The 27,622-nt window shown below is 39.5% G+C and overlaps 3 protein-coding genes and 1 long non-coding RNA gene across 6 annotated transcripts in view; 2 read left to right on the top strand and 2 right to left on the bottom strand.

Annotated features, from left to right (window-relative positions):
* The first annotated feature begins 77 nt into the window (after window positions 1–77).
* On the top strand, window positions 78–21,733 carry il13ra1 (interleukin 13 receptor, alpha 1). Of its 2 annotated transcripts, XM_030722711.1 has the most exons (10): window positions 78–420; window positions 9,746–9,879; window positions 11,651–11,822; window positions 11,944–12,043; window positions 12,308–12,456; window positions 12,604–12,737; window positions 12,939–13,071; window positions 14,169–14,268; window positions 18,462–18,546; window positions 18,629–21,554. In XM_030722711.1, the coding sequence occupies exons 1-10, from the start codon at window positions 351–353 to the stop codon at window positions 18,719–18,721; spliced, it is 1,170 nt and encodes a 389-aa protein (XP_030578571.1). In that variant the 5' UTR covers window positions 78–350; the 3' UTR covers window positions 18,722–21,554. The 2 variants fall into 2 exon arrangements, with proteins under 2 accessions (XP_030578571.1, XP_030578573.1); XM_030722713.1 differs by lacking the exons at window positions 14,169–14,268; window positions 18,462–18,546 and having other exon boundaries at window positions 12,939–12,946; window positions 21,434–21,733.
* LOC115775175 (uncharacterized) lies at window positions 2,079–4,300 on the bottom strand. 2 transcript variants are annotated; one of them, XM_030722714.1, is made up of 4 exons: window positions 3,921–4,300; window positions 3,688–3,843; window positions 3,515–3,604; window positions 2,079–2,903 (listed from the first exon to the last, which is right to left on the bottom strand). In XM_030722714.1, exons 1-4 carry the CDS (start codon window positions 3,969–3,971, stop codon window positions 2,592–2,594), a joined length of 609 nt encoding a protein of 202 aa, XP_030578574.1. In that variant the 5' UTR covers window positions 3,972–4,300; the 3' UTR covers window positions 2,079–2,591. The 2 variants fall into 2 exon arrangements, with proteins under 2 accessions (XP_030578574.1, XP_030578575.1); XM_030722715.1 differs by having other exon boundaries at window positions 3,930–4,300.
* Window positions 4,322–9,154, bottom strand: LOC115775176 (uncharacterized). The gene is made up of 3 exons (XR_004019270.1): window positions 8,913–9,154; window positions 8,027–8,054; window positions 4,322–4,941 (listed from the first exon to the last, which is right to left on the bottom strand). It is a non-coding gene; the product is annotated as an uncharacterized LOC115775176 (long non-coding RNA).
* Window positions 21,734–23,652: 1,919 nt separating the features above from the next.
* The window catches only part of LOC115775118 (uncharacterized), a 13,059-nt gene continuing 9,089 nt past the window's right edge, over window positions 23,653–27,622 (top strand). The window contains exons 1-4 of the mRNA XM_030722626.1: window positions 23,653–23,914; window positions 24,552–24,688; window positions 26,130–26,247; window positions 26,379–26,478. Coding sequence (XP_030578486.1) covers window positions 23,857–23,914; window positions 24,552–24,688; window positions 26,130–26,247; window positions 26,379–26,478 — 413 coding nt within the window. The 5' untranslated portion in view covers window positions 23,653–23,856. The remainder of the gene's footprint in view (window positions 23,915–24,551; window positions 24,689–26,129; window positions 26,248–26,378; window positions 26,479–27,622) is intronic.

The raw sequence follows: 27,622 nt of genomic DNA, 5'->3' as shown, positions 1-27,622 counted from the left end.
CCCACTCTGTGACATTTCGTAACTTCGTTGTCATCACAATTTCCTCCCACTCGAAACAGCTCCGCCCCGCTGTTCCCGGTACGGTTCAATAGGGACTGCGGACCCACCGAGACTGTAAAGGTGCTGTTAGAGGCTGGCTTTCATTTTTCCTTTTCCCCGTGTTCCCAATGTTAACATTTTCAACCTAGATATTTTTTTTGTCCTTTACACACAGATTATTTTCTTTTTCTTTTTCTTTTGTTTTTTTGTTTGTTTGTTTGTTTGTTTTTCCCCCGGCTCGGTTTCCAAGAGGACTCGAAGGCGCTCCTGAAAGACTTCCAGGAATAAATTCTCGGACGCTCAAAGACAAGATGACAGTTGCGCGGCAGTTTTTCATCTTCTTGTGCGCAGCCACCATCACGGGTTTCAGCTGTGAATCAGGTAAAGACTTCTTAATTGGTATCACCGTGTTAACAACAGGCTACATTTGGTAGTTGTTCGGCCTGGCTTTGAACCTGACGAGTGTCGGTGAGCGTGCCCAGCCTGTCAAACCAATGCGTAATCAGCACGGGTTAGAGGTACGCGCGTCATTGGTTTACCGTCAGTTAGAGGCACATTAACTGTTTAAATGAAAGCACTTCTGTGGTTTTAATTTGGGGGTTTCTTCCATTTCTTTAAGTTATAAATGTATTTTGTTACAATAAGTCATTTGATATTGTATTTTTAAATGTACCGCTTTTTAAATTGCTGGTCATTTCTATCTCGGCTCTCCTCTCACCTTCGCTGGGGGCGGGGGGCTGAGATTATATTGTCGGAGGTTTCTTCCTCTTTAAGAAGCTCCATCGCTGCACAAGCTACTCTAAGGGTCTTGACCCTACTACATTAAGTGGCCGCAGTGTTTTTATATAATGAATTGGCGTTATAAATGAATGAATGAATACGTGGAAAGCACTTTAAACTGTTATTGTGTGGGCTAAATTATTCTAAACTTGACCTCCGTGGCTTTGCGTTAACTGTCATTGCCAGTAACAGAGGTCGGTTTAGTGTAGCCGTCTCTCGGGTAATTTAGAGATCTCTTGGACCACGACCAGATCCGCTGATTTCTTTCCTGTCGAGTTTAGATTTAAAATAGTAAGAAATTTCTTTCACTGCTGATTTTCCTCGTTTTTTTTTTTTTTTTTAATAGAGCAGTTTGCCAGTTAGTTTGCGCTTGAATGATTTTTCATTGTGCAGGTGCGCGGCGCACCGAGCGATCAGGTTACGGGGGAAGATGCGTAAGTGAAAATGTCGCAATGTCAGAGCATACTGAGTCTAAAAGATAAAAAATGTTTCACATAAGTTAAAATAAAACATTTGTTTGATTCCAGGACGTCTGTCCAAGACACAATATCCCTTTACCGCACTATATCATGCCACTTTGCGTAAAAAAAAAAAAAAAAAAAGGATGCATCGCAGCCGCACTTTCTTGGAGCTTGTGAGATAAAACTCAATACATTCATTTTTGTCACAAACGAATTAAAATGACATAATCATATTTATAAATATGCCTAAAACATTCCCAGGAATCTCTGCTGTGTTTCTCTATATATCAACGCATTCTACTACACTGAAAAAAAAAGTCTGTTGGATTTATATAATTGAAACATGTACATCGGTTGCACGCAATTAGATTATGTTTTCATTTTATAACTTCATTATATAATCCCAGCATAATATATACATGTTAAATGACTGTGAATATTTCATGTTGAAAACTTCTAATCATTTCATGTTGTAAACTTTTAATCATTTCATGTTGAAATATCCTAATCCAAGTGTGTTTATATCATGCATTTCTGTCACATTTTATGTATATGAATCTTTTATACTTGTAACATAAATTTACTTCATGTTGAATATATTATGTAGTTTTTTATCTAGACATTACAATTAATTTAAATGTTTCACTTACAAAGTAGTTATGTGGTAACAACCTAAAATGTATCACAATATAGATTTGGTGTTAATCTATCAAATCCATCTTACATAGCCTAAACCTTTTGAAAGTAGTACACTGTAGCAAGAATAAAACAAATACAGCTGATAACATTTTCCAATAAGCCAAACATTTTAATACAAAATAGTCAACATTCAGATGAGTCTACATCCTAACAGTTTACAGCAGGGTTTTCAGACAAACCAAGGATCACTGACATAAAGTAGAAAAACAAAGTGCATGCCACATAACCTCTCTGTTCAGATACCGATACAAAAGTGAGTCTGACAAAAATAAATAAATAAAAATTTCAAATGGACTTCCACAAACGATTGACCCGCAAATCAAAGTTATGTCTATCTTTTATAAAGGGCCAACTTTCTGGGGTGTTATATGGAACACCATACCCCTTACTGCACAATTTCTTACAAACGTTTTCAGTTGGTAAAATGTGAAAATTATATCGAGTGCAGCTAAACACATCTTAAACAATGAAAATCCTTCTTTCTACAGAACGCCTTTTTTTTTTTAAGTAACTAAGCATATTTAAAAGTTTGTTTACAACAACATGAGAACAATGAAAAGCAACTTAAATGGACAAGTCCTCAAATAAGCTGGTCATGCTCACTGGCCAGCATTACTCATTGAGTCTATTCTTCAGGACCTGGACTTTCTTTGAAAGTGTGCCACCATCTAGCTCCATGATCAGTTTCTGGATCACTTCAAAGGTATACCTGAGTTGATGAGGATAATCCATATGTAGAGCATACAGGAGGCCAAACAGTAGTGCAACAGCCAGAGGAACATTGTCTAAATCCTGGATAACAATTTGGCCTTCCAGGATAATTCCTACATCGTCTGGAGTAGGCTGCGCCTCCTGTTGTTTCACCGTGAAGATCCCCACAGTAGTTTCCTCAACTGATTCTTCAAAGGCTGTATCACTTACTCCCTTACAAAAAAAAAAAAAGATTTAAATAAATTCAAAGCTTCCAGACCATGAGCTAAATGCAAAATTCACTCATTCACATAAACATTACTAGCTTAAAAGGCAATATTTAACTTTTTCAGATTTAGTTGGCATTGATAAAAATTACTTTATCCAATAATTAGTCAAATTTTAAGAAAAGCTAAAAGTATGTAAACTACTTAAAATTGATCTAGATGATAAATCACAAAAACTTGTGCCAGCAGAAACTGAATTTGAATTGCTCAGATTAAATCTGCATGTGCATAATTTGAAATTGAATGCACTGGTTTGAAACTGAATTTAACGATTTAATGGACTACTTTCACTTTCAGTTCAATAATTCAACTTCAGTTACAAAATTCAGATTTTTGTGCCACACATCCGGGTTCTTGAGAAAGCCAGAGTTATCAAACACATATTGACAGATTTACGTTTTCACATTAGATAAACTTCCTTTCGGCAATATATGCAGTCTATAGGAAGCAGTAATCAGTGTTGCCAGATATGATAATTATCATATGTATAATAAATAATTAAAAATGTCATGCAACTATTAGAAATGTAAAAAATTCTAGCAGTTTCATAATACTCACTACATGCTGTCGTATCAGATGTTCGGGGTCTTCATTGAGGTACACACAAAGGCCCTTCAGAACACTTTCACGCCCATGGTCGACATCTTCCTAGAGGATGTGTGGACAGATTTGAAATTACTACATTTCCTAATCAAAAAATGAATGAATCTTTTTTTTTTTTTTCATCTTACTTCAGTCATTTGGTCCATTATACTTTTTAGGTGTTTGCCTATTAGTCCACCTCTTTTTTTATAGAGAGCAATAAGTTTGGAAGACAGAATGTCTAGCTGCGAGAGGAACCGGGACTGCAGTGGCAGAGTGGTGATTCTCTTGAATTCAGCGTTTATCTGAAAAAATAGACAACAAATATTTTTTTTGGCTGAACCAACTTCAATTCAGTACATTTCATCACCATTTTACAAACCTCACACACTTTAAAGAGCGCATGCCACCGTTCCTGGAAATCTTGTACCATGGGTGTTTACCGAACTACCTCTAATCTTCTGTATGAGAACGGCTTGTCCATTTTTCGATGCACTGTTTCTTTGCCGTTCCTCTTTTTTACATCCATTATAAGTTCCACTCGAAGTGTTTCTAAAGTTTCCTCAGTCTCTCCTGTGGGATAGGGGGGGCAATAGTTCACTTCAGAGCGCCTTGGCTTTTTAATGGCAAAAGCAGGGCCTTTGCCTTGTGGCTTGTGGCTCAAAGCATTGACAGTTACTTCGTGACAACCAAGTTTTCGTAACTGAGTTCGGTAAATTGAAAGCTTGTTTTTTAAGCGATGTTTCCAACCAGCATACCCACTTACTGAGGCGCGCTCTGACAGACAGGGATGCTTTAGTATGAGCGCCTCACCCACACTGTTGAACTGGTTGTCGGTTATATAAAGTCCATAATGAACAATTTCTTGCACAAGTCCATCGAGAATGTTTGACAAAAGTTTGTTATCTGGAGTCAGAAGTGTCCCATTTTCTTTATATTCTGCATTGGCTCGGTCAAGTTTTAATTCAGAGTCAAAGGAAAACTGAGGAACACAAAACTTGTCTGGCCACAATGACCTTGAAGTGGATGGCTCAGACTGAGACTCAGTTGAAGAAAGAATGTCTGTATCAGGACAGCTCACACCAGAAAAACTTGAAGTTGACGGTGAACGACAACCAGCAGATGAAACAGGTGACTGTAAAATGGTTGGATCTGACAGATTTACCACCTTAATAGTGCCTCTGTTTTGTATTTCAGATACTGAGGTCAGATTCATGAAGTCATCATTAAAGAGTGGATCCATAAACTGTAGGTTGAAGGTGTAGGTCAGTCCACACTGGCGCTGTACTTCTTCCATAAGCTCACTCACAGATTGAGGAAGTCCACATGGTAGTGTTAGCCTCTGGCAGGTGTTGTCCACCAATATGACTTTGAGTATGCAGGGTGAAGCCATTATTCTCAGTCTGAAAAAGCACAAACCATAAAACAAAGTGTTAAATACAATCTTAAAAAAAGGGAGGGGAGAAAAAAAAAAAAATAAATATATATATATATATATATATATATATATATATATATATATATATATATATATATATATATATATATATATATATATATCAGGATTTTTATATAAATTTTTTTTTAGTGTTTAGAGATTTTCAAAAGATCTGATCTGCTGATAAATTCACATTATTCTCAAAAACATATCTGGAGAGAAAAATATGCCAAGAACCAATCCAATTCATGTCACTGCTGTGTGCCTGCAGTGAACAGAGTTGTGCAGATTTTATAGTATTTGATTAAAGTTTTCAATGGTGCTAAGTGCAAGGAGTTAACAATGCCTTGACTTAAGCCTTGATGTAGTAATTATCATAACATACCTACATGTTAAATACAATGTAACAAACCTTTAACAATAATATGCCTTTTCAAGGTCACCATTCGGCTTGCTCCAACAATATAATCTGCCAGTGGATAGATGTCTCCCAGATCAGTTAAATGCACAAGCTTTGTCTCTCTGGTTGGTGATGGGGTTATTTCAAAGGCTCTGTAATGGTCAGTGTACCATCCGCATAGCATTCTCACAATAAGGAGCAATTCATTTTTAATGACACACATGTGCACAATCCCAGCAAAGTCTGGCATGCCGCTAGTTGACCCCTGAACAACTATCATGCCTGTGCTGTACTGTATGCCATTCACAGATGCATTCTTAGTCAGATTGACTTCAGTTATATCGGGATATTTTGATGTTAAAGCCAAAGCAATATTTGGATTCAAAAGATCCACTGGAAATGAGGACACACTAGGTACATCAAGAGAGGTTTTACCATAGGAGGGCGAGTTAAGGTGAAATGCTATCATGAATTGGTGCCTAGAGTCAGCAGAATGTTTTTAAAACAACTAGTATGTTTCACAACTTTTTTAAAGTAACTATGTTTAGCTTCAAACCTAAGTGTCCAGAGTGTAACCAAAGGACCAAAACACTTTATTAAATAAGGGTAGTGTTCAAGAAAGTGGTGCTTTGGTAAAAGTCTGGCAGCTGGAAACAAGTCTTTGTATCTTTGCCTGTGTTCAGTTATCTTGCTTTCAAGATATGAAATGGATTCATCAGTATGTGTTGGGGCAACAAGAAGTTCAATAATCTCTTTTAAATCCAGTAACACCAACCATGAAGGTTCATTTTCAGGTACTAAATGTCCAATCAAAAAAGGGAGAAACCTCAACAAACTCCAATTTTCGTGGGCGTTTCCCCCCACAGTTTTGCGAGCAGACAAATTTTGTGGCACAATATGAGGTTTATTTGTCTTATCTGACCACTTGTATGGAAAGGCCAATATTGCTTTATTTAGATTATCAATAGTAAAAACTTTTTTGAAATTAATGCTGACAAGCAGTAAGCCAACTCCACTGGCACAACACCCTCTAATGCATCATGAGCTACATCAGGAGGAAAACCGGTCAGAACGTGGAAATGTGTGAGGTGTTTGGTAAAAATGCACTCTCTTTTAACTCCGAAACAATGATTATTTGTTTCCAGAGCTATTTTTATATGTTCATTGTGCAGTTCTTTAGTCCGCAGATTAAAAGCACCACAAGCAACTGTGTCAGATTCAACATCACATCTCTTAGCTGTACAAAATCGACAAAAGAACTCACCTGAAAAACTTTCAACAAAGCCTGCGATAGTGTGCGCACCTAAGTTATCAGAAACAATACACTGAACTGTACCTTTAAAAGATGTGCCCAACAAAGGGACAAACACACCATAAGTCTCCAAGGTTTTAAGATCTTGCAGGAGCGGCTGTAACACTTGCTCAAAACCATAGACTTTTGCGTCAACACTTTTGAAAAGGACAGCAAGATAAATGGAGGACAAAGCTGAATGAGATCCTGGTGGCAGGTTACCCAAAACCCAATAAACACCACAGAGTTTTTGCTTTTTTCTAGAAGTGCCTAAAGGGTTGCAAATCTCAAATTCATCCACATACAGGCGAATAGAAATCCTGATTTCATCTGCATTCAATAACCCGTTTTCAATTAAATATTTGCCATCCTCTGGAGATTTAAATTCATAGGAGGAGTCAACAATAAACTCACGCTTCCCTCTATGATTTGAAATAACCTTATCTAGAATAGCTTGGCAATTTAAAATTTGTTGTAATAATTTTAATATTGGAACATACTGAAAGGTTGCTTTTTTATTATCAAGAAGGTAAGTGACTGGTTCAACAACACAAAATTTTTCTCTGTAGTATTTTAACCTTCTATGCACAGTGCTAAGAGATCCCCCTTTTTCAATGGCTCTGCAAACTGGATTGGATGCACAAAGAGCTGATATAATATCCTTAACTAAATCATCTGTAAATTGGACCTTATGACGCTCAAGTATATCTCTTACAACACCAGTGGGAACTGAGGCAGAGTTGAGTAAATAATTAAGTTCCTGTAAAAACTCATCAACTGCAATACCTGGCACTTGTACCAAAAACTCCAGCTGTAATAAAGCTGTGGCTAGTTGCTGCTCAGTGTGGTCTTTAGGTAGCCTTTTTCCCTCTTGTGTGTCAAACGTGTCCACTTCCACACACTGAGCACCTTCTACACATTGATCCTCCTCCTGGAAATCAGATATTTCTGGAAATGAAGGTGTAGCTAAACGAGTGCTTTTTACAACACCTGGAATAAAATCCTCAAGTGTGTGTGGGGTGTGATGGCGACTTTTGTGAGACTTAAAAGTACCATAAATGCATGTTTGGAAACTACAACCATTAAACATACATTTTACATTTTCGTGTTTTTTTAAATATGTGTTGATGTGACTAAAATATTCTATTTCCTTTGCCAAATTCTTACAATCACAAAGTTGACAGGTAAAAGTTGAGTGAATTTTTTGTGTTACATTTCTGTGTAGTCTACTTTGGTGGCAAATTAATGCATTCCATGTTTTAAATGTGCATGGACAAGAAAAGTATGTACATGGAAATCTAGCAGTGCGCCCAAAGTGAGGATGTTTAACTTTGTAGTGTCTTAGAAGTTCAGACCTACTTGATACTTCTACCCGGCACCACTGCCACTGTGGAGAGAGAGAAAAACAATGAAGAATCATTAAAGGCTTGTTGTTGTTACAAATTAACATTGTTCTCAAAAAGAGGCTAAACTAAAGTTTAATCTAAGGTGGTGTTTACCTTTCTTCTTTAATAAACAGAACAAAACTAGTTAAAATGTGCGTTAATGATAGCTAATTGAGTCACAAACCAGTATAAATCCATTTGTTTTCCTATTCATTAAAGAAAATTATTGTGTTTGACTTTTTTAAAACCAGCTACTCATACGTACCATAGACTACAGAGCCTTTGAAACAGGCAAGCTTGCCATTCATTGCATTATTCTAGCAGAGCACCTGGAAGAAAAAAATATTTGCACTTATTTATTCTATAGGAAATTAAAAGAGGGCGCAATCTACCATGTGTTAATCGTTCATCTTCATGCGACAAGAGCACACCGTGATGGGCCAGAGCGAGCACGTGTGGGTGCAACCTCCACGGTGGGAAAAAAGTCCCAGTATGGCATATTTAAAGTGCTGGTATAGTAATGGTGATTACCAACCAACTTAAAGCACTGCTTAAATTCAGATACAACTGATTTACACACACACAAGGTGGGTCAAAGCAGGGCGGAATGATAAAAGTGAATTAGGCATTCTTGAAATTAATTGTGAGGCGCCATGTAACGCTAATATAGAGTCTAGCCATAGCCTAGCTTACATGCTAACGCTAACGAATAAACGTGTGGTGAGGTGCACCACACCACACGTTTATTCGTTAGCGTGTGGTGTGGTGGGGTGCACCTTTCGCTGTAAACACAGCATCGACTTTAATAGTCTACATACTATAAACTATAAAATTAAAACAATGAAAAAAACAAGACTCACCTTGCCTCCTTAAAGTTCCAGGCAGCACTGATAAAATCGGGCCTTCTTCTTCTGCAGTATAATTGCTTTTCCCGGGCAAAGGATTGGGAGGGGTAATTTAGTATCAAAAAAGTAGGAGGAGCTTTTCCATACATTGCAACTATTTCATGTAATGTGGTCATGATTGAAACATGTCCATCTAACAACAAGACTATTTACAAGGATGTTTCATGATTGAATCATGTTTAGGGAAACAGCACAATAAAAACATAATACTTTAACATAAATTTGTTTTACAAAATGAACAACCCCCCTTTTCCCATTTTTTCAGTGTACACCCTAACCCTCCGTGTGTGTGGGTAGTGACGAGAACCTTTTGCATACGATTGAACAACATTTCCAACCAATCGAACATTAAAAACCACTTCCAGGTGGAATGCGGGGAATGTCCCCCGCTCCTGTACAGTTGGGTGATTTTCTTTTTTCGACAACTGCCGCCAATTAAACGATTTCATTTTTCAATGAAAATGTTTTTACAGGATTATGCTGAGAGTCTACTGGGACATTTAGTAAATATGTTACTACATTTGTGAGATTAAATCGCCAAATTACTGATTGCACAACAGATGCGCAAAAGCAAACAAACAAACAAAAAAAAAAAACCATGTGGCGTCAGCCATGACCGCGGTTGCAGCTTTACAATCGTGTTACAAAACATATCAGTGTCACAATGAGTCCCCCAAGGAGCTGACCTCAGACTGCAGCAAGTTGTGTAAAAGAGTTTGAAACTGACAGATGTGAGTTAAAAAAGTAGTAGTTCCTGACTCTAATGGGAACCCTCTTTATGCCTACAGATGTTCAGCTTCCTCCACCAATGAATGTCACGTATAAGTGGGATGACCCATTTAATGTGAATGTGTCCTGGAAGAAGCCTGACAATCTGCCGGACAACTGTACCATCAAATATTGCATATGGAAGGGGGGCAAGGTAAAATATAACTCAAATCCAGCTGTGAGACCAGTATGACATTAGATTGCTGAAACTAAATGCATGATTGTTTTAACTTCAAGGGACTAGTTTTATACATAAAGTTAATTTTACTTATCATGAGTCATAAGGATTTTTGAAAGAAAGGTCGTGCTCATTTTTATTCCCTCATTCATTTAAAGTTAGCTGTTAAAAATGGCAATTACTAAAATTACTAGCATTTAATATAATCTAAAATAAAGTAAATATGCATGTCTAATATTCACAAGTGAGAGCCTTTTAACTTGAGTCATGAATCTGAAACTTCAGACTCAATGTAATAAAATCAGACTTAAAACTGAACTTGGACTTGAGTATGATCTGTGTAGATAGGCTTTCTATTAAATACATGTATTTGTATCCATCCAGCCATCCATTCTCTTCCGCTTATCCTGTTCAAGGTCGCGGGGGCGCTGGAGCCTATCCCAGCTGTATTTGTATTTGTGTTATTATCCCAGTTACTTACGGATCTGAAGGAGCCCAGAAGTGAATTCATCTAAAAACAGAAAAAGCAAGTCTTAGTAAATTTTGAGCATCAGACACTTCATTTCCTGCACTTTGGTGAATTTGTGTGCAACAGTTTGTGTTTTCTGCATATTTTTGGCAAGATTTTTTTATTATTATTATTTTCTAAACCCCTGGACTTATCTATTTAACCTTTATTGTTAACAGGACAGCAGAGTAGACAGAAAAGCAGGCAGAGAGAGAGCAGGGACTGCACTGTAAACAGCCCTTTGGCATGTGGATGCAGGCATGGTGGGGCGGATGGAGATGAGTGTCAGGGGTGATTTGTGACAGAAGGATAGCAGCAAGAGTGAAAGGGAAGGTTTACAAGATAGTCGTGAGACCTGCTGTGATGTACAAAAAGACAAGAGGTAGAGCTGGAGGTGGCAGAGCTGAAGATGCTAAGATTTTTATTGGGAGTGACCAGAATGGACAAGATTAGAAATGAGTATATCAGAGGGACAGCTCCGGTTCAACAGAGGGAAGATTGAGATGGTTTGGACATATGCAGGGGAGGGACTGTGAATATAATGACCAAAGGATGTTGAAGCTGAAGCTGCCAGGCAGGAGGAAAAGAGGAAGACCACAGAGGAGGTTTATGGATGTAGTGAAGGAGGACATGCAGCCGGTTGGGGTGACAGATGAGGATGCCAGGAATAGCGTCAGATGCAGACAGATGATCTGCTGTTTCAGCCCCTAACGGAAGCAGACGAAAAAAGATGATCATTTACTAATATATTATATATTAGCCCTTATTATAATTAATGACTAATATCCAATATCATTTAATACTCACCCTTTCCTCAGCCACAGAACAAAGACTGATTTCCAAATTTAAACACAATTTCAAAGCCATAATCCGACAGGATTATGGGAACACTTTTCACCTGTAGTGTATGGATGTGTGTACAATAGGCCAAGTATCATCAAATATACGGCAAATTAGTGCCAAGATTTTGATGACAATATGAAAACACAACAAATATTCAGCAAATTGCAGTTTTTCACAATCATGAATTTATTGAGCTGACACTTGAACAAGGTTTTAAAAAATGAAAACGGACATATTTTTGCTAAGTGACAATACAAAAAATATTTCCCCAGTAATATTTTTATCCATTCATGCGTATAAAGTGCCGTTGGATTGGGATTCAGGCACAGCGCCGGAGAAGCATAAGCCCCGTTGTTATTTTAATTTTACTAAACACATCCTTTTTGTTTTCTCTAGATGGTCTATTATACGCAACAAAATTATTACAAAGCAACGTATTTCACGGAAGAAGAGCAATCTGATAACTGCAATGTCAGCATTCAAGCTGTTCGAGGTGATGTCGAGACCTGCGGTGATCGGAAGGAGAGCAAACTTGTGAGCATAACCGTTAAAACAACAAGGCCCCAGAGTAAGAGCCAGAAAGCTGAAATGCTAATATATATAATAATTAAGTCAGATTTTCTGCATATATGTATGTGTGTGACTTCACTCTTTTTTTTTTCTTTTTTTTTTGTGGTTGTGCTGTACAGCTAAATTGGTGACGGACTTCAAATGCTCACTTGAGCATGACAGAATGAAGTGTTCCTGGAGGCCAGCCGATGACTCTCTCAAGCTGAAAGTGTCCTACAGGTGAGCATAAAAGGCTACAAGCAATATAAGGGATATAACGCAGTCACCGTGTGTCATGTGACATTCTATCTAAAGAACAGCTATTTAATTATTACAGTGAATCAGCCAAGGGTTGTGTGTCCAGATGAATGTTAATCTGGGAATTTAGTGAACATCAAGTGGTCGCTGGTGGAATTGCAGGAGCCGTAATCTGAGTTATTGGCTGAAGTGGAAAAGCTTTCCGTGTTTCAGCTCTCGTGTTAACTCCTCATTCTGTCATTACAGGACTTCAAAGGAGAAAGATAACATACGAGCGTGTGCTGGGTCCAGCAGCCATGAAGAGAATGTTTGTTATCTAAACATTAGTACTTTTGAATTTATCTATGTGCTTGTGGAGGCTGAAACTGGATTGAGCACCTTAAGACCTGAATTCGGTTGGTGTTACTTTTAATCGTTTATTATTATTATCATTCCAAATTGTGAAAATAAATGTGAAATATTTGCTTTTTTTAACCCGTAACTGAATGTAGTCAAAATAAAAATACAGGATTGTTTTTTGTCTTGTTTTGTTATGTCCTCAGAGACACCTTTGCCAGACATGATTATCACAGAAAGTGGAAGCGAACTCATCTTGACAATACCACATCCGGGTCCTGCTGTTGGAAATTGTAATTTGAACTATAATATCTGCATCACAGAATGCAGTAAGGTCAAAGTAAGTTGTCAAAACTCACCTAAAATTGTGTAGTCCTCCTTAGGCGCTAGTCTTGCTACACTGGCATAATCTGATAGCTGAATATTCATACCAAATATCGCAAACAGTTTTCTGTTTTCAGATTTGTCTGTCTGTAATCAGTGCTACAGTTCTTCTGGACTAACAGTGCAACGTGGATTTTGTGTGCTTCTTATTTTTCAGCCTTGCCAGATCTACACCGCAAACCCTCAACTGATTCCCTATAACAAGAACTGCGAATACAAGATCAAATACAGTCTCAGGACCGATAGCTATTGTGTACCTGTGTATAGTGACCCTAAAGTTGTATTTCATGGTAACTGTCTAACCAATATTACTAATTATTATTACTAGTATATTTAAATAATTATATCTATATTATGATAATCCATGATGTGCACAGAGAGTTGTATGTTAATGTTTTCATCAGGTACTTTTCACATCACTGTAAAGCGATGATTCAAGGATTTCAGTTTGGTTGGTTAGATTTGGGTACAGATATTGTTTATAGGGCCTGAGTTACTAACCAGTCGCACAAATGCACCAATTAGTGTATAAAGCTCTGTGAGTGGGTAAAACCGCACTGATTACTGAACACAGATGCAGCCGGGCCACTTCAATAATGACCAGCAGAACAGCAGCACAAATGAGCAGGTCAAAAAGGAACACATTACGTTCCATTTTATTTAATTTATGTATTTATATTTATGTATTTAATTAACAAGAATCTGACTCACAGCCACCCTGGGCAACCAGGCAAAAAACCAATACAGCCATGCCTTTTCACCTTAAACAATATATTTTTAGGCTTGAAAACAGAAAACAAAGTGCATGAATGCCAGACTGATGTTGCAGCATCTAAATGAGTTTTGGACTAACTGGCTAACATGTCAGATATTCAAGCTATGTTGTACAACAGGAACAGAACTAAGAGGAGAAAATCCCAGCATACGTGTGATGGGTGGTTGAAGCCATCAATTAGTCAGTGAGTGCTGCATATAGCCTTTGAATCTGGTTGTTCCCCATCATGTCTAATGGCACATTTTAAATTGAAATAAACAAAACTCATGCTGACATCAAGAACTGCAGAAAATTAAGATGTTGTCTGCCTGTAATGGAGCCACTTACACAACAACACAGCATAGTTAATGTATGTCTGAGCACTCATGCTCACTTTCATTAATTCTGCTGTATGGAAACTTTGGAGCCCTGTATTGAGATCGCCTTAGAATAAAAAAATTACACATTGTGGCACGCAGCCGTGATACGTGATAATAAAAATCCTGATGCTGCTTTTGGACTTTGAAAAGTTTACCTTTCTAATTGAGCGTGGTTGGATTGTTTCATACTTGAGCAAAACGCTTGAAAATGTCTTAAAAAGCTGAAAAAGAAAATGTCTGTTGTTCATTCCAGGTAAGAACAGAACTCCTGACGAGACGCTGACTGTGGTTGCCATTGTGGTCCCAATTATCCTGTCTGCCTGCGTCATTCTGTCCTGCTACTGCTTCAGAAGGTATGTGCTGGAAAGATTTTCAAAGTGTAAAAAAGAGAATCAGTGCATACGAATACAGATGCTGTAAACCATGTTGTAAACACTGATTTTGTGAAGCATATTGTTGAGAGAAACATTGTCAGGAATGTTTTATACAGGGATACCCCATGGCATTCAGAAACATTAATGCCAAAAGAGGTTGCTGCTGTTTTTGACTGCCCCTGACGTTCTCTGAGCAATGCCAGATGTTAAGCAATGGTTAACCAAACAGACATAACTGTGAAAGCTACCTGAGGAGGTTTCTTCCTATAAAGGGTTTTTTTCCCTCCCCGCTGTCAGCATGTTTGCCCAATGGGAGATGGCTGGGTTTCTCTCTGATTTGCATATAGTCTTCCTCTCACTATTCCTGACACGACTTGTTTATAAACTCGTTCTGTAAGAAAAGAAGAGAATTAGCCTTGGCGAGTGTCTACTCTTGAGTACTTTAGTGTTTAATCAGTAAACAGAATTCATTACCACACACACACACACACACACACACACACACACACACACACACACACACACACACACACACACACACACACACACACACACTCACACAGACAGACACACAGGATGCCTCCAGTACATGAAATACTTCAGACTAGAGTCCGTCCGATATAAGTTTTTCAGACTGATTTGGTAATATAAAATCTGATATTCCAATAATATTAGCTGCTTATCTTGTTGTTTCAGACACACAAAACAAACAGATTTCCCTAACATTTGCTAATGTTTGTGGTGTATTTACTCTTTTGAGCTCTGCCCAACTCTGTTTGGATCAGCTGGTTGTCATGTTTGTGGAGTTCCAAACACCTGTGTTGGCAAGAGGGCAATTGCAGAGTGCCCTCTGGTGAACAAACTATGCAACATCCTCACTCATAACATGGTAACAGGGTGTTTCTCCCATCCCTTTTTTACTTTTTAATTTTCATTTATTGGTTATCATAAATGCCAATATTGATAGATAGGTAAATATTTATCAGCTGATAATACTGACCTGGCAGCAAAACAGTCGGGCTCTAGCTGAGACCTAGATAAACTGAAGCAGTGAGACACCTCGCTCTCCCAGCACCACAGTCTGGTGTGTCAAGGTAGTGCTGAAAGTATCTTAAAAAAGGAATGTGCACTGAGTCGTTTAGACTTTTAAAAAATGACCTATTTTGCTAATTCCTGTATTTGTATTCATGGACTCCACTAGAGTAGTTGTGCATGATCCATAGTTCAAGATAATCTTTATCTAACACGGGGCCTTCATACCATAGCCGTGGGAACATGTCTCCAGTTACAGGGTGCAGAGACAGCGTGTGTGGGTGTTAAGGTCTCAGTAAAGAACTGAGAACTGCATAAAAAAAAGAACTGTATAAAACAGTGGTGTGTGCTTCCCTCCTAAAAATGAGTAAAATAAAAAAATGAAGCTTTCTTTAGTCTTTCACAAGACAAATTGGACCAGATTTAAACATACTGCCCTGACAGCCTCTTTCTGCACTTCTTCCTTTTCTAGTAGGTTTGTAGTGGTTGTCCTGTGAGAACCACAACAGCATTTAATCAGCTCACAGGCTACATCTTGATTTTTTTTTTAAGTATATTAAATTTATTTATTAAAAAAAATCAGAGCTTAATTAAAAGGCCTGGGTACTGAGTGATGTGCTTAACTGCCAATGTCTACAGCCAGATATAATATCCATTTAAAAAAGGAAGGTGGTCTATTAGTAAAATAGCCAATTGAACTTTTTATTTTGCATTTTTGGCCACAGTGGCTTTTATCAACAGTGGAGAGAGACATGCGGGCAAATTGGCGAGGGGCCAAGACGCGAACCCACGCTGCCTGCACCACAACGCGGCTTCACCGCTAAGCCACCCGGGCACCCCAACTGGTTGAACTTTGTACGTTTGGTCAACCAAGTGATTTCTCAGAGATGTTAATCTGAAAGTGTGGAACCTGCATCTGGTCAATCTGCAGACCGGACACGGCAGAGGTTCCCCTCTCCATCATCAAAGCTTTCATTACTAACATGCTAGACAAGTTATTAAAAGTTTCTTACATCACACATTGGCCAGAGAGGTTACTAAGAGAAAACCCATCTGTTATGATGATAAATCACAGTGCTTGCTTACTTGCTAATGCTCTGTTTCCACACAAAGCATAGATAGTGACTTACAGGCCCGGTTCTAGCCCACTATAGCTGGGTGGGCAGACTGTAAATGTAGGTGGGCAAGCATAAACACAGACACAATATATTAGGCTATATTTGTTTTTTCGGGGTTAAATACAGCACTAGTAGTCACAAAGATATACATATATACCCTCTCCATTTATCTGGGCTTGGGACATCACAGAAAGTACACAGATTTGTGACCTTTTGTGGCTGGAATATACTTTTTTTTATTTTATTATTCTCTTTGTTTTCCTTTTTTTTTTTTTTTTTACTATACAACAGTACAACAAAAAGAGAACAGCAACTGCAAAAATGTGAATCAATCTTCTGTTTTTTTTTGGGCAAACTTTGTGACAAATTCATTCGGGAAGCAGAAACTTGCCTCCCGAGCCACAGAGTATTCCAGCCAAGGTCTAGTGTGGTACCAGCGTGGTACCACACTAGACCTTGGCATGTTAACATATTGGCGAAGGCACGTTTTTGGATAGTCAGCTGGCACTGGCTGTGTGGGCACAGTGCTATTCAGGTCCGCAACGGTTAGGACCTGACGCTGAAACGGCCAGAGGAAGGACCTGCTTTGGGTCTGGGGATGTGGCTAGAGTAGGACTAGCATTAGGGGTGTTTGTGCTATTACATGCAGAGAAACTAGTCGGCAGATTGTCTGCTGATCAGACAGAAGGGGAGAAGGAGCAGTTAACCCACTCAGGGGGAGACACTTCAGCACGGGCTGTTGGGGATACTCCAGGGCTAGACTTACTGATAGGCTTAAAGAAGCAATACATGCTCATGGTAAAAAGAAGTAAAAATATTAACACGGAAACTAGAGTGTGACCCTGAATAAGGAAAAGCACAAAACAAGAGCTGTTCAGTTGAACCTGCGTGCAGCGCAGAATCAGAGTGAGAAAGTGTCAAAGTGTGGAAAATAAAAACTATTGTAGGCGTAGCTTGATGGGAGGACCTTTTGCTGCCCGCAGGCGGTATGAGAGGTTTTGATTGGGTGGGCAAGAATCAAATTTGGGTGGACTGAGCCCACCCTTGTCTTATGCTACCGGTGCCTTATCTCAGAGCAGTGAAAGCAGAGCTCGACAAGCTCCAGCCATTGTTAATGGGATGTGGACGGGCCCATGAGAACGTCGATCCCATACAGATCTCTGTGGCTCTGTTGTCATGTTGTATTAATTCTACTTCCAGAGACAATATCCAACTGTCTCCACAAGATGGCAGTGATGTAAAGGATGGATGCAAACAGGTGTGAGAGAGAAGCATTATGACAGAATGCTGTAAAAGGAGAGAAATCGCTTCACTTTTAATTGATGTCTGTTTCTTAGATTTCACCTGATAAGCACTGCTTGCTCTGCTTGGCCTTAACGAACGCCACTGGTATAAATAATGCATGAAAAGATTCAGCATGTTTTTAAATAAGATTAAGGTCTTTGAAAATGAGTTAAATACTTAAATAAAAATACAACATTTTTCTAGATAAGAAATAGTGCCGAGTATAGACTATGCGCGCCTATAGACGTGGGCTTGTAGGATAGCCAGATTCACAATAAACATTGATAAAACAGCAAAACACTGTTATGTACTGGCAAAGCTGACTCACAAAGACAACAACATACACGCAAGGACTTTTTCTATAATTCATGAAGCTCACCAACTTCTCTTCCTGTTGCTATTTCATTAAATAGGTGCAACAGGTTCTCTTTAAGATGTAAAAAAAAAAAAAAAATGTCAGTGTGGGTAATATTTTTATTATATAGCTGGCTAAAATAATTAAAAAAAAACCCAACAACAGCAACCAACACATACAGTTCTCATTTTTACTTCTTCAAATCAATGAATGAACTTGCAGGTATCTGTACCACTTCCCTGAAAAGTCTAAGTATTTGAATGATGGTTTGAATTTTCCATGATAGATGACGTGATTTCAGCCCACAAAGGACTTCTGTGGTATTTTCCGTGTCACGGAGTCGTGCCTAAACATGACTTCTTGTTTTTCTTTCTGTGTTGTAGGCACAGGGAGATTATTTGTCCCACCATGCCTGATCCTTCAACAATATTCAAGGAAATGATGATGAGTGGAAACAAAGAATCTAAGGTAAAATAAACAAACAGAAAGTCTACTCTCTTGCGCTTTCTGTTTTCACAAATACTTATTTTTACACCGTTGTGTTTTTCAGCCCGCCCCAGAGAATCTGTATACGCCGGTGCCAGAACCTACTGAATACGTCACCCTTGTAACTGAAAACAGTGTCCTTCAGCAAAATGCCTAACACGTACATGTGCAGAGGAATGCTTGCCGGGGGAGATGGACGTGAAGGAACATGTACATAGTAACTTAACAGCAGGTTGACAACCTCTAGTTTCACTTCGCTTTTCTGGTTAAAAGTTTCATACCTGTTGCAGGTCTGATGTGTACTGTGTGGCACGCTAAACGTGCCGTGGACAGGATAAGGAAATGCAGTAAATCTTTGGAGGTGCCTTCAAAAAAAAGCAATGGACCCAGAAACATGAGCGGGACTGATATACTCATGCTGAGAGCTGAGGAAGAGGAAGATGAGGGCTTTGCATTCCTATTGGATGGAGTGGACCAGCAGAGGCTGTTTCAGCTGGAAACAGCTCTTGCGGTAACAGGAGCTGGATGTCTGTTGTAACATGTCAAAAGGGACAAAAAAAAAATGGGAGGAAAGAAATTCCGTCTTGGCACAGCATGACCTCTGTTTGTACAGATGGCATTGTGACTGCAATCCTGAGTTAGCTACACAAGAAACAGAGAGCAAGGTTGGCAAAAATGCAGGCAATTCCATGACTGTACAGGAAGCAAAAACCTGCTTGTGTTTGTGCTGCAGCTCTCCTGATCTACTACGTATCAGCCCCGAACTAAAGTAAAACAGCTTGGGCTGAGACAGAGAGCAGACTGCAGGGCGAGGGATCATATGTTAGGACTGGGTGACTGCTACAGCCTGCCTATATTTCCTTTGTTTAGCCATTATTGGTGCATGTCAAAAAAAGAAAGTTCACCTTGTCAATCTGGATATTCTCTTGCATGAGCTCTGCAGGCAGACACATATTTTGGATGTAGTTTTCTTACAAAGGTTAAGGTGTATATATATATATATAAAGAAAAATCTTTGAGGTGGCATTAAGAATTTTCCGCCTTTGTACACAACTTCCAAACTTTGTAAAAAGAGAAACTTGATAAGAACTCTGTAAACATCTGGGCATATATTAAAGTAACTACAAACCTGGATGCCAGACTGTTGAGTCTGTGTTGTGCTATTTTGGCTTGGCATTCAACAGCACACCCAAATCTAAATCACCTTGAGCGATATGCTCTTCCTTCCAAGGGAAGGGTGAAAGGGGTGTCTCTCTGTCCAGAAAAATGCAATCATGGGAACAAATGTGCAGTATTCTTTAAGACATACATAAGAGAGAGAGAGATTTAAAATATATTGCTTGCTGGATTTGTTTGGAAGAGGGGAAAATGTCAGTGTGAAATTTGAATGTGATAACATGGAACTCACTCTGCCTTTCTCATAGTAATCATTTAAATAGAAAACATGAGCTTTCCTTAGCATGTAGATGTATTATTTTCAGTGGGTGAGAATTAGGCAGAAGTACCTGCATGTTTTGTTGCTGAAAGACTCAGAGAAGAAACGCTCATTGAATAACCTGAGGGTAGCAAGGGTGACAGTTCATCAGCTTGTTCTTAAAAAAACACGGGTACCCGTATGAGCAATGAAAGAGGATTGCTTGGCAGAACAATGACACTCTCGACTGAGTTAGCTTTTTTTGTGTGTGTGTTTCCTTTTTTGGCTGCTGTGAAGGATTGGCAAACAAAAAGAAGCTTTAAATAAACTGATTTTGATACATAAAATATCTGAAAAATGAAGCCAGTGCATTGGTGTCTTCAACCTGTACTATATTCTAATGGCCAGCAGGGGGGAGGACTGGTTACAAAAAGAAGTATCTGTAGGGAAAAGGCCCTCAGCTCCCTGGGTATGGTCCCAGTAAACACTTAACTCGTGTGTTTGTGACCTCACATGGTAGTTTCAAGTCTTAATGAAAAAACATGATGCTGAATTCATAAATTATAGTTAACTAGAGGCAAAGCAGGATGTGCTTTAGGTCGGGCCAACCTTGTGATTGACATGTGGGTTCTGTGTGCAGGTTCAGATCCAGCCCTGCTCGCCTGCTTTCAAAACACCAAGATGACAATGACAAAAACTATTTTTTTTTTTTTTTATTCATTAACCCATGAGTTGCATCAGAGACTGTGGTCCATGTTCATTAAGTATTTGCTCAGATGTATAAAATGGCTGTAATCCTAAAATATCCCCCACACCATTGCACCACCATGATCCGTTGCTACAAGCCAGGATGGATCCATGCTTTCATGTTATTTATGTCAAACCCTCCGATTGTTGCAGAAATATAGACTCATAAGACTGGGCAACATTTTTCCCATTGTTCACTCTCAGTGAGCCTGTGTGAACTGCAGTCTCATTTTCCTTTTGTAGTTTCCTGTATTCTGAAGGCGTAGCTTCACGGGTTGCTGTATTGTGCATTCAGACCTTGTTTGTAACGAGTGGTTATTTGAATTACTGTGGCCTTCCTGTCAGCTTTGACCAAAGCATTTTCACCCAGAGAGCTGCCACTCACTGGACATTTTGGGTCTTTTTCAGACTGTTCTCAGTAAACTGTAGTGCATGTGTGTGGGGGAAATCCCAGCAGATGAGCAGTTTCTGAAACACTCAGACCAGCTCAACTGACACCAACAACCGTATCATGTTGAAAGTCAATTAATTGAGATTTTTTTCCCCATTCTGATGCTCGGTTTTGACTTCAGCGGGTCATCATGACCATGACTACATGCCTAAATATACATCGAGTTGCTGCCATGTGACTGGCTGATTATACGTTTGTGTTAATGATTTGGTGCATTTTATGCTGCTTGTTTCTGTTAAATCCAAGCCTGATAAGGCGATCTATACATCCGCACTTACTACCCCAATTCCAAAAAAAAAACACAGGATGCTGTGTAAAAATGTAAACAGGTCAATGCAACAGGTCAGTAGCACAACTGGATTTAAAAAGAGCACCTTAGAGAGGCAGAGTTTTTTTCTTTATTTACATTCTGCACAACATCCCAAAGGTTTTTGGAATTGGGCACCACCACAGCATTCACTGACAAACTGCAGTACAATACTGCTCTACAAAAAGTAGTGAGGCAGGCAGTGAGGAAATTATTATAAGTGTGCTCATATGTGGCATAGTTTTGCTTCCCATGAATAGCCAGAATCAAATAAAATGCAGTCATCTTGTTGCATGTGGTCTCTCCCCTCTGAGCCCCTGTTTCATTTGCATGATTTCACAATTCCTACAAGAGCACATTGAAGGGTCAAAGTTATTCAGCCACTGGTTGAATAGACATCAACATAAATTCCTGTGCATGAATCACAATGATGAAATCACACACCACACCTTACAATTGTGCTTCAAAGTGTTCCAGACATGTATTCAAATGTGTGCAAAGGTTACTATACCGGCTAAGGCTATAAACAGAAGAATTTCTCCAGATAACACAAGAGATGTTACTGGATTACTCACATATCAACAGCTGGTTAGTTGTACAGCCACAGCAGGTGCCACTGATATGTAAAAAGTATGAAATATGCAATGTCTCTGGAGCTTGAAAAAAAGGGCGACTGGACTTGTTTTTTTTTTTCTCGAAGACGTTTCACCTCTCACCTGAAAGGCTTCTTCAGTTCTCTGAAGAACTTCAAGCAAGCTCCAGAGACCTGGATGACCGAGAAGCTACGGAGAAATATGAAATGACACGTTTCATGAGACATCATTAATATGAGTTGTTCACACAAAGACCTAAAGGTCACATATTGACTGTGTAGGTTTCAAGTCATTCAGGTCATAGATTGTAGCTGCTGAAACATCTCTAGGCTGTGATTAACAATAACATATTTTCAAAGCAGCAACAGATTACAGGGACTATGGAGGCATTCAGTAACTCACTCCCAAGCTTTTTTTTTTTGCTGCGTGCATGTGCTAACAATCAGCCCTCAGCCTGATGAAGGTCATCAGATGCTGTAAGACATCACAAACCGAACAGTAATAGCCTCACATTTCAGCATTACAAGGATAAAATGTCACTGACGAATTTGGTCAGAACAGGGGGGTTTATAAAAACGAAGGTCAGTAAATCTGATCAAATGTGGATTCTCATCTTAAGCAACTAACACAGCTCACAAAAGTACAAAAGAAACGTACATATTCTGGCTGTGTGTCAGCTGGAATAGGATACGCCTCGATTATACCTCCTTTGTTAGTCTGCTCTGGCCTCTGTCCCTGAGCCGCATTTTAGGAACTGAGACGTCCTTCAGCATATGGTGTACAGAGATTAATTTCAGGTCTAGCGTTAGATTTTATCGCGGCGGAAAGAAGGCCATGCCCAGTCCAAACCTGGCACTGAGCCACAGAGCCCAATGTAAGCGTGTTGTTAGGCTGTGCTGGCATGCTTCTGTTAGAAAATGACCTTTTTTTTTCACAAAATGACATCTAGAGAGTTCATGCTGAACTTCTGCTATAACAGCCCATCAATAAACATACTTTTGTCTAAGAGAAACTTTTTTTTTTTCTGCATTTAAAAACAATTAGATACTGAAGGAAAGAGTTAAAAAAAAGCAAAGTTTCTGTGTATTGTGAATTTGTCTGTATAGCTCATTTAAAGTAGTTTGCCAACAAAGAGTTTCTTTATTAGCAAAAACAATCTCCACCTATTAACAGTCTACTTGCAGGTCTAAACACATTTCCACTCCATGAAACACTCAGTGATTCTTCTGTTTTCCATAATACAACCACCTCCACCGCCTACTACAACAGCACGCGCGCACGCACGCACGCACACACACACACACACACACTCACATACTTTGGTTACGTCCCTGTTTGTTAGACTGAAAACTGGGGTTTGGGTTCAGAGATTTTGTAAAACAAAAAAACAATTGTAGTTGTGGAAAACTAAGTTATTTTAGTGTCACAAAAAGATGACTAAAAAAAAAAAAGAAAAATAAAGAAAACAAGAAAAACGCAGTGCGTGCGTCAACGCGTCTGCGAGAAAGGAGGAAACGCAACACCCACTTCCAGCCTTCCACCGTTTTTCAGAGCCGTCCCCTCAGAGAAGCTGGAAGCGAAAGCAGAATTAAGACACGGGCAGACCTCTCTCTCTTCTCCTCTGAAAAACCGTAACCGCCAAATAGTCTGGGCACCAGGGGACCCCATTTCAGAGCGGCACTACTTTTTTTTGTTTTTTTGTTTTTTTGCGCTTCTCACATTAAAGGCTGAGGAAAACAGAAACTTTAAGGAGTAAAACTGAAGTCACGGGATAAACAAGATGTTTCCAAGTTTGTTGCTTTTAAGCTGCCTGTTTCTAACGGTTGAATACAATCATGGTAAGATTTACACATTCACGCTTGAATACATTTACCTGGCTTTGTTGTTGCTGCTGTTGTCTTGTTTCTTTGACATCTTTTCCCCACTTCCCACAGTCGTATCCATTACGGTGTTTCCCACATGTGACGTCACGCTTGGTACTCGCCGTTATTTAACGCAGCGGTAAACTCGGACTGTGTACACCGAGCAAACTGTGGGGAAAATGCGTCTCTTGTATAAAACCTGCATGTAAAACTTCTCGGCTCACGCGTATGTTAATATCTCCATACACCGTGTTCTGACTGTATTAATGTGACAGAAACCAGAGGAATCAGACATTTTTAAATGCCATGATATCTTTTCATACAAATCAGGATCAGATCTGCTAAAGACAGAAACACGGCAGAATGGACCCACTGGTCACTGCCTACCAGACAGATACAGGGAAGTATGAATGTTCCCTAAACCTTTAGGGAAGGATTTTTTTTCTTCCCTGGTGACTGACTCAGACCAGCAGCGTGTTTGGTGAGCCATATAAATCGTCTTTTTTTGGCAAAAATCTGCTGCTCCTGCAGAGTCCACAGCTCCACAGCAAAAGCCAACAATCCTCATTCCACGTAAGCAGACTGACTTTCTGTCCTTTCTTTCTTCACTAAGGTCAAGTCTTACCACCGCGAAATGTGTCCCTGTCAAGGATTGATGACTTTGATCACGCATTGTCCTGGCTACCACCAAGGAATCATAAAGGGTGCAAGTATATAGTGGTTACAAATTCTGGAAGAAGCTCAAAAACTGTAAGTATGCTTATATGTGTCTATACTTTGTTTAGAAGCTCATGTATTCACTGTGCTTACAGAAAGTGTCATTTGTCACACTAGCTAATGAAGTGAGTGTTGCATCAGTGGTATTAACTCTTGGAAAGATGGCTACTGCTAAGGGAGTACAAGTAGAGGCTCACTATTTGCAAACTGCTGGAAAACATTTTCAGATATGAAAAGTAGGTTTGCATTAGTTCTAAATTTTGCGTAGATAACCACCAGGATTAAGCTTGGGACATCTGTCCGAGGACTGGGAGTTTGAGGTCAGGATTCTGTTGTGTAACAGCTTAACTGTTTCACCAGCTGCCCTGTGCGTTCCTCATCAAGCCCTCAAACTCCCGGTCCTCTGTCAGAGGCCCGGGGGTTTGAGGGTTCTGTGCAGTCTCTTGGCTGCTCTTGGGACTGCACTTTTCTGGACCGAGACCTCTGATGTTGTGCATGGAATCGGCTGGCAGACATCGAACGAGTCTCCAGAATGAAGAGCTGGACAGCACCAGGACCTGACATGATCCACACCTACTGGCTGAAGAAGCTAATGGCACTCCATGAATGCCTGGCAGCGCAAATAAGGGGGGTGCTAACAGCAGGCAATCACAAAGACCGACAAACACAGGGCAGAACAACCTTCATCGTGAAGGATTCCTACAAGGGCACAACACATCAAAATACCGGCCGATTACCTGCCTCTCTACAACATGGAAGCTCCTATCTGGGATTATAGCAACTGAGCTCAGTAGGCACAGCTCAGAATGGCACTGGTAATAACACCTGAAGGGCACAGCAGCAGCCACTGATTGATAGACCAATCTGAATGTGGCTTGGATTGACTACACGAAAGGTTACAACTCAGTGCCTGCCTTGAGGTGACCGTTGTGGTTTGGTGGTATATAAATACATTTGAATTGAAAAAAATTGAATAGCATCATGTCAAAATCTCTGAGGAACGTTTTGAGCACCTTGTTGAGCCTATGCCAGAAAGAAGTATGGTTGTTTTGAAGACAGGAGGGTTTAACCTGGTGCAAAGTTACACTAGTGTCCAAATATGAAAATAAATATGGCTCTTAAAATGAAAAGAGCAGGTCCCCATTAAGCAGGAATTAAATGTTAAACTGCTTTCTGTGCTGTTGGGTTGGGATCATGGATTTATTTTAATGCTTGCTCGATGATATTAGATAATACATAGCAGTCAAACTTTTCTTTTAAAAAGCTATCAAAAACAAACAAAAGCAGGCTTTTTTTTTTTTTTTTTTTTTTTTTTTTATCCCTGGCTCTACAGTGTGAATGTCAGAGAGTCTCTGAGCAAGAGACTGTACCCTCAATTTCCCCTGATGGTGTGGGAGCACATGTTTGATAGATAAAGTGTTAGGAATGGGTCACTCACATGAGTTTTTTTTTTCTTCTGTTTTTCTCTTATTAGTTGAATAATTTTATGAAGCTGCACAGGGAAATGGAAGGAGGCGTTCTAAATGTGTCTATCAGCAGTAAATGTAATAACTCAGAGAGTAAACCATTGGTCATCAGTGAAACAAACCCAGGTAAGCTCATCCTGACCGCCACTGACTCAGCTCTGTTGTCAAAAATGTTTTTGAGCCGTACGCTGAACAAATTCCTGTCTATGTATTTGATTATTAAGCCGTATGTGTTTGTGTGTTTCTCTTGCTCCCAGATCTGGTGATGGATTTTCATTGCTACGTCCATTCCCCCACCCAAACCAACTGCTCTTGGTCACCAACCAGCGTCACTCCAGATCTCCACATGTTCTATCGGTATGTGCTTTTCTGCTGTGTGTTGTGTTTAGAAATGGATAACTAGTGCAATTCACCATTACAAAGCGCAGGTGGTGTTGCAGTTTTGCAACACTTCCTGATAGACAGCGGTTAGTCTGATCTGAAGTGGAAGCGAAGAGCCAGAGTTCAAACAGGGCTAAATTCCTTCTGTTTGACGGCTCTGTCTTTTTTTTTTATCAGCTGCAGGCTGTTTGTTGAGGAGTGGGGGTGGGAGGGTGGTGGGTGGGGGGCATGCATGCACAAAAACAAACCATATTTGGTCGCCTAATGTTAAGTGAAGAGGGTTAAGTCTTAACGTCAGGCAACCATAGTGGACAGTACCCCTGCGATCCCAGTGGACTGTAGTTTAAGATAATGCAATTAAATAGGCAAAACTTAAGCAAATTATGAAAAAGTCATCAACAATTTTAAAACACAGATGTAGCATCTAAAAAAAACAAAACAGTACAACAACAAAAAAAACCCCCAACCAAATACTGAAATGAACTGAAGTGACACAGCAGTTTTCTGCATTCAATCCTGTGAAAACACCAAAACCTGAAAGGAACTGATCTTGCACGCAAGCGAGCGATTGCATATCCAAACCCGTTTTATTTATTTAATTACATTTTTATACTGCCAAGCCAGATCATAATATATGCCACCAGTTTACATAGTAAGGTCATGACCAGCTGTGTTGTACAAACTTTTCTCCTCGAGTGAAAAGTTTGTACAACCTGAGCTCGGTTTCTCCGGCAGAACCGAGCTCAGGAAGGGAGGTTGTCAGGGCCTACTTGTAGTTTTGAGAGAAGAACAAAGAGAAAAGATGAGAAATGACAAACAGCAAATGATACATGAAGAGCAGTACAGGAAGAAAAAGGAAAAGGCACCCAACCCAAACTGGGAGCTGTTCCACATAACAGGAGCAAGACTGGGACAAGTCTACTATTACAGGATTTGGACATTTATTCTCTAAAAGAGCCGCACAGTCAACACACACAGGCGGACTCCCTCCAAACCCTCAGAACAAAAGCTGTCCAACATTTCTGTGTCTGCCAGATACTGCTGTAAGAAATGTGTAATGCAGTAAATGATAGAATAAGGCACTAATCAGTGAGCAAAGCTAGCGTTCACTGAAGCAAAA

The sequence above is a fragment of the Archocentrus centrarchus genome, assembly GCF_007364275.1.
Source record: "Archocentrus centrarchus isolate MPI-CPG fArcCen1 chromosome 18 unlocalized genomic scaffold, fArcCen1 scaffold_23_ctg1, whole genome shotgun sequence".
NCBI lineage: Eukaryota > Metazoa > Chordata > Actinopteri > Cichliformes > Cichlidae > Archocentrus > Archocentrus centrarchus.
Note: the sequence above shows the minus strand (reverse complement) of the source record. Positions and strands in the feature narration are given on the sequence as shown.